The following is a 13591-nucleotide window of genomic DNA, read 5'->3' as shown; positions in this document are numbered from 1 at the left end:
ATCCTTGGTACCTGCTGCTGAGACTGCATGTCCCAGATTCGGATGGTGTTGTCACAGGACACGGTGGCTAGCTGAGGATGGAAACGATGATGGGAGAAAGCGAGCAAGGACTGTGTGTGTGAGCGCATTAATGTAAGGTACCCCCTGGAGGGAACATCCAGGACCCCCAGTTCACCACTTGAAGTGCAAGACAAGACTCGTAGACCTTCAGGACTAATAGACACACAGCTCACAGGACCTTCATGTTCTGTCAATAGAAGAACAGGCATGGACACATTACGGAAAATCTGTTCTCAGAAAGCAGTATGGCGAGATAAAAAGCTTTGCCATCAGTAAACACAGTAAGAGTGAGTGTGTGTGTGTGTGTGTGTGTGTGTGTATGTATGTGTATACATATATATACACACACACACACATATACCAATGACACACAACTCTCCATCTCTATCACAACAGGAGAGATCTCTTATTTACTCACCGTACCTTACAGTGGGACAACCAAACAGTACAAACTGAAGTTGTAGATCAACACCTTCCATGATGCTCTGCCTTTTGGCTTCATCATGGGTGCTGCAGTCTACAATTTGGTGGATCTACCTCTTAGCCTCCCCTAACCTTCCAGTAATGGTAGAGAGAGTGAGAGAAGGCATGCTTAAAACGTCACCTTTTAGTAGAGAAACACTGTAAGAAAACTGCATTGAGAAGACTTCAAGGTAGAGGGTCTTGGGAGGAAGGGATTTGAATGCAACTATAATCCTAATCCCATATGCTGCGGTGTCCCATTATTATCAGACAAAATCTGTCTGAGAATGATAGGACTTACAGTCTACACTATAAACCTTCCTAACCGACAGCACAAGGTACAGCGCTCTCTTCCATCGCTCGCCCTCATCTTGCATTTCACTTTTCAGTTTAGAATAGATATTTAAGTTGACTTTTAGTGTATATCCTGTTTCACCAGTAGAGGGAGCAGGGCGAAGAACATCTTCAGCTCCTCCATAACTAGTATGGATGCAGCCCAGTTACTACTATACTGTTGATGACGTCTTGGTAAGAGTCCTATGAAACTTACTCATGGAAGATCTGCCTAGTTTAAGATCAAGTTTTTAGCACAACCAAAAACTAACTACAAACAGACCAGGCACTCAAAGTGTATGTCAGGGGACCTTTATTCTCTCCACTCAGGGTGACCTACAATGCTTGTGAAAGGCTTGATGGGGGGGTCAAAATATCAGTCTGAGTGGATAGAACAAAGTTCCTGTTTTGTATTCTATGCAATTTTTTTCAGTGATGGCTTTGTGGTGACCCTATGACCCAGAATGAGTTCATTACTGAATACGGTCATCATGACGGGTTTTTGGATGGGTTTAGGACATTACACTATCAAGCATGGATTATAATTGAATGAGAGTTGACTCTGGACTCTTGTTTAATCAGGATGTTCATTTTTGTGATGATATTCTCAGCTGTTTATGGTTTTCTAATGTACCTTAAAAGTAACAATGCAACAGTAACAATACAAAAAAAACAAAATCCACCATTTACACAGAGACTTCAACTCTTACAGTCTCGGTAGGATCACCAATGCAGGAACAGCCAATAACTCACCAGCCTCCAGGAAGACCCCAGAGAAGTCCAGGGGCCACAGTCTCAGGTAGCCATCTTCAGAGCCTGTGGCACAGTAGGCAGCAGAAATACTGAGGCTATTGAGAGCAATACCAGGACCTTGATAGCAGGAAAACAGAAAGGAAAGTTGAGAACATGAAGTACTTTATCAGCAAATAAACCACTCCCAAGACAATAAACTCATACCAGCCAATGATTGTACAGGGTGGATACACCACTGTCACTACACGCTAGTCTTTGACTTGACTCACCAGAATTGAAGGTCTGTTTCTCCCTGCGCTCACTGTGCTGTTGCTGACTTGGCTGAAGGCGCCGCACATTGCGGAGAGACACATTTTTATAGTCGATTTCCAGGATATGGCCACTACGGCTGCACACGTAGCTAACAGGAGGAAAAGAAAGGAGAACATGGAGTGTGAAAATGATGGGAAGGAAAGTATCAGGAGAGCATGAGAGATGGGAAGGAGCAACTAGTACAGGAACGAAATGAATGAGAAGGCACAGGAATAGATTTAAAAGGAGAAATATATTTTAAAATAGATAAAATAGGAGGCAAGACTACGGAAGTAAAAACAAACAAACAAACAAAAAAAAAAAAATGCACACATCTTCTAAATTCGGAAAATAACTTACAGAGTGCGGTCCTCTGACTCTCGCTCAGGGCTGTGCCCAACCTCAAAGGCCAGGTCTGTAAAGTCCAACGTATGGTACTCGCCCAAATTCACAGGACAGGAGCGCAAGGATCCACTGCGCACGCGCCACAATCGGATGTTATCCCTGCCACATGAGACCATCCTATGAAAGGAGGAAAAAGGCATTAACAAAAGGAGAAACAAAAAAGAAATGATAACATCAAGAAAGGTAAGAATCTTATCCATCCAGGAAAGAGGATTCCATTTATATTTGTTCCATTATTAAAAACAGGTGCCCACAAATAATTTCACTGTATTAGTGACACAAATGCAAACATATTTTAGGAAAAATCCTGCAAAAGAAAACATCCAGACTTTCTCAAAGTATATTACCTTGTATCATCAAAGAAAGCAATCTTCATAGTTTGAATGTCGACTTCAGTATGAGCCTTGGCCAAGACCACGACTTCCCCTCCACGGCTGGCCTGTGACGTGTTCCACACCACCACCATCTGTCCAACAAGAACCCACACAATATGGTCACTTTGTAGCTCATTCTATTACAGCAAGCTCACTAAAAATACTAGAACACACCAATAGACACAGGGCTGGTATTAATAAGCTTTCCAACTGATTTGATGCTGCTATAAAAACTTCCAAATGATTGATCTACAGAAGTCACCATTAAAGTTTATATAAAGCCCTCATTAAAAACAAATAAATCTGCTACCTTTTGTACCTTGAGTGCCTGGATTACATTGCTTTCTATTATTAAATTCTATGAGAAGTTTTTAAGGTAAATAATTTGGGAGTTTTTCTACCAGTGTTGAATCATTTGGAAAACGTATTAAATCGAGGTCATAGTTGGTGAGAAGAAAGTTCACATTATGATCTGGATATAAATGATAACAAAAAGTGACTGTACGTACATTTTTACCATGTCCATCCTTCCCAACGCCACACAACACCGAGCCACTGTGTGAGAAACTGAAAGACATTCACAGGTTACACACAGAGAACGAAGCACGGGGAACAGAAGTGTATCAGAAGTGTGACACTCTCAGGATGCAGAATTTTATATCGCAAGAGAGTCGAGAGCAGATTTCTGGAGTTTTCCTTAGATATTAAACTGAAGGAGGCTGGCAGCGATATAAGAGTGAAGAGTGTAAATGACGAGCAGGGAGATTTAATACTTAGGATAATGATAAGTAGTATAGAAACGTTCACAAAATCCCTCTGTCCTGTTAGGAAGATGCATGTTAATGTGAAAGACCACAGACCGTCCAGTGCATGGTGAATCAATGTGAACATTAGACAGTGATAAGACACATTGTTGTAGCCCTGACCTGAGGTAGGAGACGGAGTGAGCATGAGTTTTGAACATCGCCAGACAGCTTCCCTTCTGAAAGTGCCAAAGACGCACCATACTCACAGGACCTGTCTGGGCAGAAGCCAGCAGTGAACAACACCCATTAAAGGCCAGGGAGGACACCTGTTAGAAAGAAAAACACCGAATTTTAAAACCTCATTAGGATAGTGGTTAGAATTTCAGAAATATACAGGCCCCCTCATTACAGCCTACAGACTATTACCAAGAGGGTGCATGTGGCCACTGGTCTGCCAAACTAAAAGATACTTCCAAAATAAATCAAGTGTTCCTCAAATCAGTTCAAACATTGACAAAGTCTACAAGGTGACGGGAGCATTACTGCACCTGTTTGGCCGAACAATTCAAATCTGCTCTCCATGTATTACAAGATTTATAACCACCAAAATAGGGGAAAACCCAAGGGATAGTTCAAATGAAATAATCAATCTTACCTAAACTAATTATCATAGCAAAACATAAAAAGGTACAATAAAACAAATGTTTCAACAAACAGTGAAATATAACATAGAAATATAAATTGTGGGTACAACAGATAAAAGAATTAGAGTTGAACACACATAGTATATGCATTGCTGGCCTGGCTTCCAGTGTACATGATATGGCCACACATGGCTTTCCATGTTTAGACTAATAAAAAGCTTTATTAGTGGGTATAATGCTAGTGATACTGTGCAATTACCTTGTCCGTATGGCCCAGAAAAAAACGCTGTTCTCCGGTTTTCACCTCAAGAACCACAATGACCGCGTGGCATGGGTATACCACAGAACAGCCTGTGTGGGTCCAAAGAGCCTGCAGGGGAAAAACAAGACAATCAGTTAGTGAAGCCGGAACACCGGTAAGTTATGTTCCATCCGTAAGTTCAGAACGTACAGCATGACTGGGTAAAGTGTGAAGAATGTGCAGTGCGATGGGTACAGGGCGCAGAATGTGCAGTGCGATGGGAACAGGGCGCAGAATGAGCAGTGCGATGGGAACAGGGCGCAGAATGAGCAGTGCGATGGGAACAGGGCGCAGAATGAGCAGTGCGATGGGAACAGGGCGCAGAATGAGCAGTGCGATGGGAACAGGGCGCAGAATGAGCAGTGCGATGGGAACAGGGCGCAGAATGAGCAGTGCGATGGGAACAGGGCGCAGAATGAGCAGTGCGATGGGAACAGGGCGCAGAATGAGCAGTGCGATGGGAACAGGGCGCAGAATGAGCAGTGCGATGGGAACAGGGCGCAGAATGAGCAGTGCGATGGGAACAGGGCGCAGAATGAGCAGTGCGATGGGAACAGGGCGCAGAATGTGCAGTGCGATGGGAACAGGGCGCAGAATGTGCAGTGCGATGGGAACAGCGCGCAGAATGAGCAGTGCGATGGGAACAGGGCGCAGAATGTGCAGTGCGATGGGAACAGGGCGCAGAATGTGCAGTGCGATGGGAACAGGGCGCAGAATGTGCAGTGCGATGGGAACAGGGCGCAGAATGTGCAGTGCGATGGGAACAGGGCGCAGAATGTGCAGTGCGATGGGAACAGGGCGCAGAATGTGCAGTGCGATGGGAACAGGGCGCAGAATGTGCAGTGCGATGGGAACAGGGCGCAGAATGTGCAGTGCGATGGGAACAGGGCGCAGAATGAGCAGTGCGATGGGAACAGGGCGCAGAATGAGCAGTGCGATGGGAACAGGGCGCAGAATGTGCAGTGCGATGGGAACAGGGCGCAGAATGTGCAGTGCGATGGGAACAGGGCGCAGAATGTGCAGTGCGATGGGAACAGGGCGCAGAATGTGCAGTGCGATGGGAACAGGGCGCAGAATGTGCAGTGCGATGGGAACAGGGCGCAGAATGTGCAGTGCGATGGGAACAGGGCGCAGAATGTGCAGTGCGATGGGAACAGGGCGCAGAATGTGCAGTGCGATGGGAACAGGGCGCAGAATGTGCAGTGCGATGGGAACAGGGCGCAGAATGTGCAGTGCGATGGGAACAGGGCGCAGAATGTGCAGTGCGATGGGAACAGGGCACAGAATGTGCAGTGCGATGGGAACAGGGCACAGAATGTGTAGTGTCTCTAATATAAAGACACAGGACGCATGTTTCACAAAGGCACTTACACATCTTTCAGTGCCGCCTCCAAAGCCGATAATCTTTTTAAGTGTCAGGATAGGGTCTGGAAGAAGCTTCTAAAAAATTAAACATTATTATTATTATTATTATTATACAGGGTTCTTACAGACTATTTTTTTAGATGATAGCCAGTGTCTCAGACTCACCTTGTTGCCAGTATTGACAGATAGGGACTTGGGTCTGTCAGAGTTAATAGAAATTACCTGGGAGGAAAGAAGTCACAATACATCCTGTTAGAAGAGAGTATCCAGGAAAACAACCAGCCTAAGGGCTTGGCCAGAGGACATTTAGAATGGATATCACAATGACAAAATTAATCACTATTCTTTAACAATGTAGCTACTCTAATAGCTGCAAGGTGAGCAGTAAAACACCCACTACCTCCATTTAATAATAGATTTCAATATCCGACCTTTCAAATAAAAAGGTTTTACACAGTAACTACACACACACACACAGTAACTACACACACACACACACACACACACAGTAACTACACACACACACACAGTAACTACACACACACACACACACACACACAGTGTTTAAGTGTGTGCAAGTCTTCATTTAAAAAATGCATTTTATATAAAAATCATCTTTTGGGTAAAATGTTTCTATCCAAAAAGCATCTTCAATGTGATGACAGTAAGCGCTGTGAGGATATAGCTCTACACAACTCACTTGCTCAGAGTCCGTATTGTGCCTTTCAATAGTAAACTTTCCTCCATTGTGTGTGTACACATGGATTCCATCATCATCCTCCATGTTTGTGCTTTCCCCTTCAACCTCTCCATCCTCGTAAGGCCTCATGTGGACCAGAAGGGAACGCTCAGGGATCGACTCCACTCGTAAAGGATTGTGGCGTGGCATCTGCAAGGAAGAAAAACAAGTGAAATGGCGGAGGGCTTATTATCTAAAATCACAAACAGACAAACAAATTCAGAATTTAAACGATTCCTGAAACGGAGAGCCAAAACAAATAATGGATCAGAAAATACTCTCTCTACCCATTAATTATATTTAAACAAAATACTTCGTATTCACATGACAGCAAATACATATAAAGACACCACTCCAAAACAAGACCAGCTTTACACAGGAATTGCATTTTTTATGTAGGGAATACATTAAAAGGTACTTGTAAAAAACAGTGGAATGAATGGCCAGGCCAACAATGAACTAATATATATCTATACATATAGTTTCGAGACACATCTCACCGGTCTGGGGGTTGTGATCTGCTGGATGAGCGACACTCTGTCCTGTACTGGTTTGCTGATGGTAACAGACCTGGGATGTTCGCGAGCAGGGCTGCGGGATTCCGGGGCACCTGTAAATCATACATGAGAACCTCAGGATTGCATGGTAAATTAAAGAAGGAAACTTGAACAGGAGGTAGAGAATCAGTGCTGACAAGAGACAAAAATAAAATAAAACTGCTATATACAACGCATCGACAAAATAGCCAACAAATGTAATTGTATACGGCTAGAATACGAAGCAGGATTTTATTACAGCTTGAATCTCACCAATAATCATTCTTACAGACACCCCACCGCTACACTACAACATTTCACGTTCTAATGTTTTCCAAGTTAAATAGTAGAAAATCGGACAGAGGAAGAAACTTGGAAAGTTAGAAGTCAAAAAGTTGGTGGTTAGAGAGATAGAAGAGGACAGAAGAACGAGGTAAGATAGAGGGACAGAATAGTGAGAGTGGGGAGAATAGCTGTAAGTGGTTCGATAGGCCGAATGGTTTCTGTAGATGGAGAAGAGCAAGGCTGCTACTCACAAGGTAAGATAGAGGGGCAGAATAGTGAGAGTGGGGAGAGTAGCAGTGAGTGGGGAGAGTAGCAGTAAGTGGTTCGATGCGACGAATGGTTTCTGTAGATGGAGGAGAGCTAGGCTGCTACTCACGAGGTAAGATAGAGGGACAGAATAGTGAGAGTGGGGAGAGTAGCAGTAACTGGTTCGATAGGCCGAGTGGTTTCTGTAGATTGAGGAGAGCAAGGCTGCTACTTACGAGGTAAGATAGAGGGACAGAATAGTGAGAATAGAGAGAGTAGCAGTAAGTGGTTCGATAGGCCGAATGGTTTCTGTAGATGGAGGAGAGCAAGGCTGCTACTCACGAGGTAAGATAGAGGGACAGAATAGTGAGAGTGGGGAGAATAGCAGTAAGTGGTTCGATAGGCCGAATGGTTTCTGTAGATGGAGGAGAGCAAGGCTGCTACTCACAAGGTAAGATAGAGGGGCAGAATATAGAGAGTGGGGAGAGTAGCACTAAGTGGTTCGATAGGCCGAATGGTTTCTGTAGATGGAGGAGAGCAAGGTTGCTACTCACAAGGTAAGATAGAGGGACAGAATAGTGAGAATAGAGAGAGTGGCAGTAAGTGGTTTGATGGGCCGAATGGTTTCTGTAGATGGAGGAGAGCAAGGCTGCTACTCACGAGGTTCTGTTTGAATAGACTGTCCCTTTTGAATGGAGTCATAAGGTAGTTTTGCACCATCAGAAGGAAACCTGAAAGAAAACAGAAGCAAGTTATCTCCAAATCCCGGGACTTAAAATCACTCAAACTCCAACAGCAAGAAATGGCCCAATCAAATCCCAATCAATCAAAATCAATCAAAATCACCCACTAAATAGTTTGTAATTTACAATAATTTGTCATGGAAACAGGCTGTATTTGTTTTAACCCCTTAAGGACCAAACTTCTGGAATAAAAGGGAATCATGACATGTCACACATGTCATGTGTCCTTAAGGGGTTAAAGGAAATTTATGGTAAAACGGACTACATGTGAAAGGTGTTTTTACTACAGCTTAAGCTCTAATAAATCCCATCTAACCCGATGACCCAGAGGATACGTTTTTGCATACCATTGAATATTCACCCCTTTAACGGACCGCTCAAATCACTTTCATATTCTCAATACTCACCTTATGAAGTCATATATATCATGCCACTTCTCACCCTTGGGCACTGGAAACGCCATTTCCCGAGGCATGGGAGAAACTCCTACAGAGAGCACCTTCGTTTGTCTTGACTCCGTAAAGGACACTTCTAAAGTTGGACACAAACAAAGGGACAAAGTGATGAGATCTGTCTGCAATGAGAAGCAATAGCTGGGAGGACGTTTAGAGAACATCGTGGAACAATGAATAAGGCAGAAGATACAATGGGTCTCACCAGGGTTAAATAGCAAATCGCTGGTCATCAGGTTCTTCACCAATAGGTTGGAGCAGAGCTTGACACTCTTCAGGTGAGTGTATTTACAGCTTAGGTACATAGATAGTATGTACTGCATGTCTAAGAGCAGACAGGTCCAGCGAGAGCCCAAGGGGGCCGGGCCTACCAGGTCTGTAAGCGGGAAGGAATTCCAAACAATACTCAGATTAAAAACATTTTATCTTCGATTAAATATTGAAAAGATGTTCATTAAAAAAAATAGATTTTCTAAACCTTAATTACTGGTGCTGTGAATATCCAACACATTTATTTAAAGAAACCATCCAGAGAACTCCTATAATGCCAAAAAAGGGATGCAGTTTTTTCCCTCTCAGTAGGAAAGTGGAAAAAAAGATGGGAAATGCACTAAGTGACTTGTAATCATGTCGCACATCTCTTTCTTTATTATTCCTTTTTAAATAGGAAAGTAAAGAACAATAGTTTGACCTACGAGCTGTATCACACTCCATTAGTGCCTAAGACTAGACCTCATTCATTGTTTCCATGCATGAAAAGCAGTTATGAAGTTAAGAAGGTTGCGGTGAGGTTGCCAATACACCTCAGATCATTATTTAATGGCTAAACCCTTAATTGTTCTGTACAAAATGTCCTCGTACTTGCTCCCCTTTACCTCGACGAGCGGTCTGCGCTGTGCAGTCATAAACGGACCCCTTTATTGCACCGCACACAAATGGAAACTGTAACCAGGTCGCTGTGGATTTGAACTCTTTGAAGATATTGGAGAAGGAAATCCGGATGGTCTGTCCATTCTACACAGGAGAAATAAAATGTTCAATCAAAGATGCTGGGAGTTGTAGTCCATCAAAAGCTGGAAGATATCTACCTGTAGGCCCACAATACAAGTCTCACCTCTGCACCGACATCTACATGAACTACAAAATGCTTCCCAGGCAGTGGCCGAAACATCACATACAGGTAGCGTCCATTCAGACCTAGAGACTGTGAGCTTGTTTTCGGCAGCAGGATGTAATTGCCAGCTGGAATGGAGCCTCGGATTCTATGAACTGTGCACTTAATGTTCTTGTCCTGGAGAGATGCAATATGCAGTGAGAAATGGTCAATGTGGATGCCCCCCTACTTGCTACAGAAAGATGAGCATTTTGATTAAGAATTTTGCTGCTGCTGAAAGTTTGGTAATGATTTAAAATAGAAGTGATCAGCACGCAGATATACAAGAAATAAAGTTGAAATCAGCAAGGAAATATTAGTAAATAAAAATTTAAAAAAATATTGTTTGGCTGAATGATTTTTACCATAATGCTGGCAACATCGCCCTCCTTGCTGGACTTTTTCCATTCTTCCAGCCGCACATGTTTGAAGATATTCACGAATGGATGCTGCCACGCTGTGTGATAAACCGGTATAATCATTATTACAGGCTGTAACACTGCAGTCACGTTTAGTGCATTATGTATCTCCCAGTACACCTCCAGCCCTCACACCGAGCGTATCTCCCAGTACACCTCCAGCCCTCACACCGAGCGTATCTCCCAGTACACCTCCAGCCCTCACACCGAGCGTATCTCCCAGTACACCTCCAGCCCTCACACCGAGCGTATCTCCCAGTACACCTCCAGCCCTCACACCGAGCGTATCTCCCAGTACACCTCCAGCCCTCACACCGAGCGTATCTCCCAGTACACCTCCAGCCCTCACACCGAGCGTATCTCCCAGTACACCTCCAGCCCTCACACCGAGCGTATCTCCCAGTACACCTCCAGCCCTCACACCGAGCGTATCTCCCAGTACACCTCCAGCCCTCACACCGAGCGTATCTCCCAGTACACCTCCAGCCCTCACACCGAGCGTATCTCCCAGTACACCTCCAGCCCTCACACCGAGCGTATCTCCCAGTACACCTCCAGCCCTCACACCGAGCGTATCTCCCAGTACACCTCCAGCCCTCACACCGAGCGTATCTCCCAGTACACCTCCAGCCCTCACACCGAGCGTATCTCCCAGTACACCTCCAGCCCTCACACCGAGCGTATCTCCCAGTACACCTCCAGCCCTCACACCGAGCGTATCTCCCAGTACACCTCCAGCCCTCACACCGAGCGTATCTCCCAGTACACCTCCAGCCCTCACACACAGTGTAACTCCCAGTAGCCCCAGCCCTCACACACAGTGTAACTCCCAGTACCCCCAGCCCTCACACACAGTGTAACTCCCAGTACCCCCAGCCCTCACACACAGTGTAACTCCCAGTACCCCCAGCCCTCACACACAGTGTAACTCCCAGTACGCCCAGCCCTCACACACAGTGTAACTCCCAGTACCCCCAGCCCTCACACACAGTGTGTAACTCCCAGTACCCCCAGCCCTCACACACAGTGTGTAACTCCCAGTACCTCCAGCCCTCACACACAGTGTGTAACTCCCAGTATCTCCAGCCCTCACACACAGTGTGTAACTCCCAGTACCTCCAGCCCTCACACACAGTGTGTAACTCCCAGTACCTCCAGCCCTCACACACAGTGTGTAACTCCCAGTACCCCCAGCCCTCACACACAGTGTGTAACTCCCAGTACCCCCAGCCCTCACACACAGTATAACTCCCAGTACCTCCAGCCCTCACACACAGTGTAACTCCCAGTACCTCCAGCCCTCACACACAGTATAACTCCCAGTACCTCCAGCCCTCACACACACAGTGTAACTCCCAGTACCTCCAGCCCTCACACACACAGTGTAACTCCCAGTACCTCCAGCCCTCACACACAGTATAACTCCCAGTACCTCCAGCCCTCACACACAGTGTAACTCCCAGTACCTCCAGCCCTCACACACAGTATAACTCCCAGTACCTCCAGCCCTCACACACAGTGTAACTCCCAGTACCTCCAGCCCTCACACACAGTATAACTCCCAGTACCTCCAGCCCTCACACACACAGTGTAACTCCCAGTACCTCCAGCCCTCACACACACAGTGTAACTCCCAGTACCTCCAGCCCTCACACACACAGTGTAACTCCCAGTACCCCCAGCCCTCACACACAGTGTAACTCCCAGTACACCTCCAGCCCTCACACACACACAGTATAACTCCCAGTACCTCCAGCCCTCACACACAGTGTAACTCCCAGTACCTCCAGCCCTCACACACAGTATAACTCCCAGTACCTCCAGCCCTCACACACAGTGTAACTCCCAGTACCTCCAGCCCTCACACACAGTATAACTCCCAGTACCTCCAGCCCTCACACACACAGTGTAACTCCCAGTACCTCCAGCCCTCACACACAGTATAACTCCCAGTACCTCCAGCCCTCACACACAGTGTAACTCCCAGTACCTCCAGCCCTCACACACAGTATAACTCCCAGTACCTCCAGCCCTCACACACAGTGTAACTCCCAGTACCTCCAGCCCTCACACACAGTATAACTCCCAGTACCTCCAGCCCTCACACACACAGTGTAACTCCCAGTACCTCCAGCCCTCACACACACAGTGTAACTCCCAGTACCTCCAGCCCTCACACACACAGTGTAACTCCCAGTACCCCCAGCCCTCACACACAGTGTAACTCCCAGTACACCTCCAGCCCTCACACACACACAGTATAACTCCCAGTACCTCCAGCCCTCACACACAGTGTAACTCCCAGTACCTCCAGCCCTCACACACAGTATAACTCCCAGTACCTCCAGCCCTCACACACAGTGTAACTCCCAGTACCTCCAGCCCTCACACACAGTATAACTCCCAGTACCTCCAGCCCTCACACACAGTGTAACTCCCAGTACCTCCAGCCCTCACACACAGTATAACTCCCAGTACCTCCAGCCCTCACACACAGTGTAACTCCCAGTACCTCCAGCCCTCACACACAGTATAACTCCCAGTACCTCCAGCCCTCACACACACAGTGTAACTCCCAGTACCTCCAGCCCTCACACACACAGTGTAACTCCCAGTACCCCCAGCCCTCACACACAGTGTAACTCCCAGTACCCCCAGCCCTCACACACAGTGTAACTCCCAGTACCCCCAGCCCTCACACACAGTGTAACTCCCAGTACCCCCAGCCCTCACACACAGTGTAACTCCCAGTACCCCCAGCCCTCACACACAGTGTAACTCCCAGTACCTCCAGCCCTCACACACAGTATAACTCCCAGTACCTCCAGCCCTCACACACAGTGTAACTCCCAGTACCTCCAGCCCTCACACACACAGTGTAACTCCCAGTACCTCCAGCCCTCACACACACAGTGTAACTCCCAGTACCTCCAGCCCTCACACACACAGTGTAACTCCCAGTACCCCCAGCCCTCACACACAGTGTAACTCCCAGTACCCCCAGCCCTCACACAGTGTAACTCCCAGTACCCCCAGCCCTCACACACAGTGTAACTCCCAGTACCCCCAGCCCTCACACACAGTGTAACTCCCAGTACCCCCAGCCCTCACACACAGTGTAACTCCCAGTACACCTCCAGCCCTCACACACACACAGTATAACTCCCAGTACCTCCAGCCCTCACACACAGTGTAACTCCCAGTACCTCCAGCCCTCACACACAGTGTAACTCCCAGTACCTCCAGCCCTCACACACAGTGTAACTCCCAGTACCCCCAGCCCT

The 13591-nt window shown here is 46.6% G+C and overlaps 1 protein-coding gene across 1 annotated transcript in view; it reads right to left on the bottom strand.

Moving 5' to 3' along the window:
* The window catches only part of WDR90 (WD repeat domain 90), a 39954-nt gene that overhangs the window by 24884 nt on the left and 1479 nt on the right, over positions 1 to 13591 (bottom strand). Inside the window, exons 2-19 of the mRNA XM_063430766.1 lie at positions 10254 to 10345; positions 9850 to 10026; positions 9611 to 9749; positions 8941 to 9111; positions 8691 to 8814; positions 8201 to 8271; positions 6974 to 7083; positions 6435 to 6623; positions 5900 to 5956; positions 5741 to 5809; positions 4328 to 4438; positions 3605 to 3750; positions 3188 to 3245; positions 2652 to 2770; positions 2260 to 2421; positions 1878 to 2008; positions 1609 to 1725; positions 12 to 247 (exon numbers count right to left, since the gene is read on the bottom strand). Of these exons, the coding sequence (XP_063286836.1) occupies positions 12 to 247; positions 1609 to 1725; positions 1878 to 2008; positions 2260 to 2421; positions 2652 to 2770; positions 3188 to 3245; positions 3605 to 3750; positions 4328 to 4438; positions 5741 to 5809; positions 5900 to 5956; positions 6435 to 6623; positions 6974 to 7083; positions 8201 to 8271; positions 8691 to 8814; positions 8941 to 9111; positions 9611 to 9749; positions 9850 to 10026; positions 10254 to 10345 (2279 nt within the window). The remainder of the gene's footprint in view (positions 1 to 11; positions 248 to 1608; positions 1726 to 1877; positions 2009 to 2259; positions 2422 to 2651; positions 2771 to 3187; positions 3246 to 3604; positions 3751 to 4327; positions 4439 to 5740; positions 5810 to 5899; positions 5957 to 6434; positions 6624 to 6973; positions 7084 to 8200; positions 8272 to 8690; positions 8815 to 8940; positions 9112 to 9610; positions 9750 to 9849; positions 10027 to 10253; positions 10346 to 13591) is intronic.

Source organism: Pelobates fuscus, chromosome 8 (genome assembly GCF_036172605.1).
Source record: "Pelobates fuscus isolate aPelFus1 chromosome 8, aPelFus1.pri, whole genome shotgun sequence".
NCBI classification, from domain to species: domain Eukaryota; kingdom Metazoa; phylum Chordata; class Amphibia; order Anura; family Pelobatidae; genus Pelobates; species Pelobates fuscus.
The sequence above is the reverse complement of the archived record's forward strand: the minus strand, read 5'-3'. Positions and strand labels throughout refer to the sequence as shown.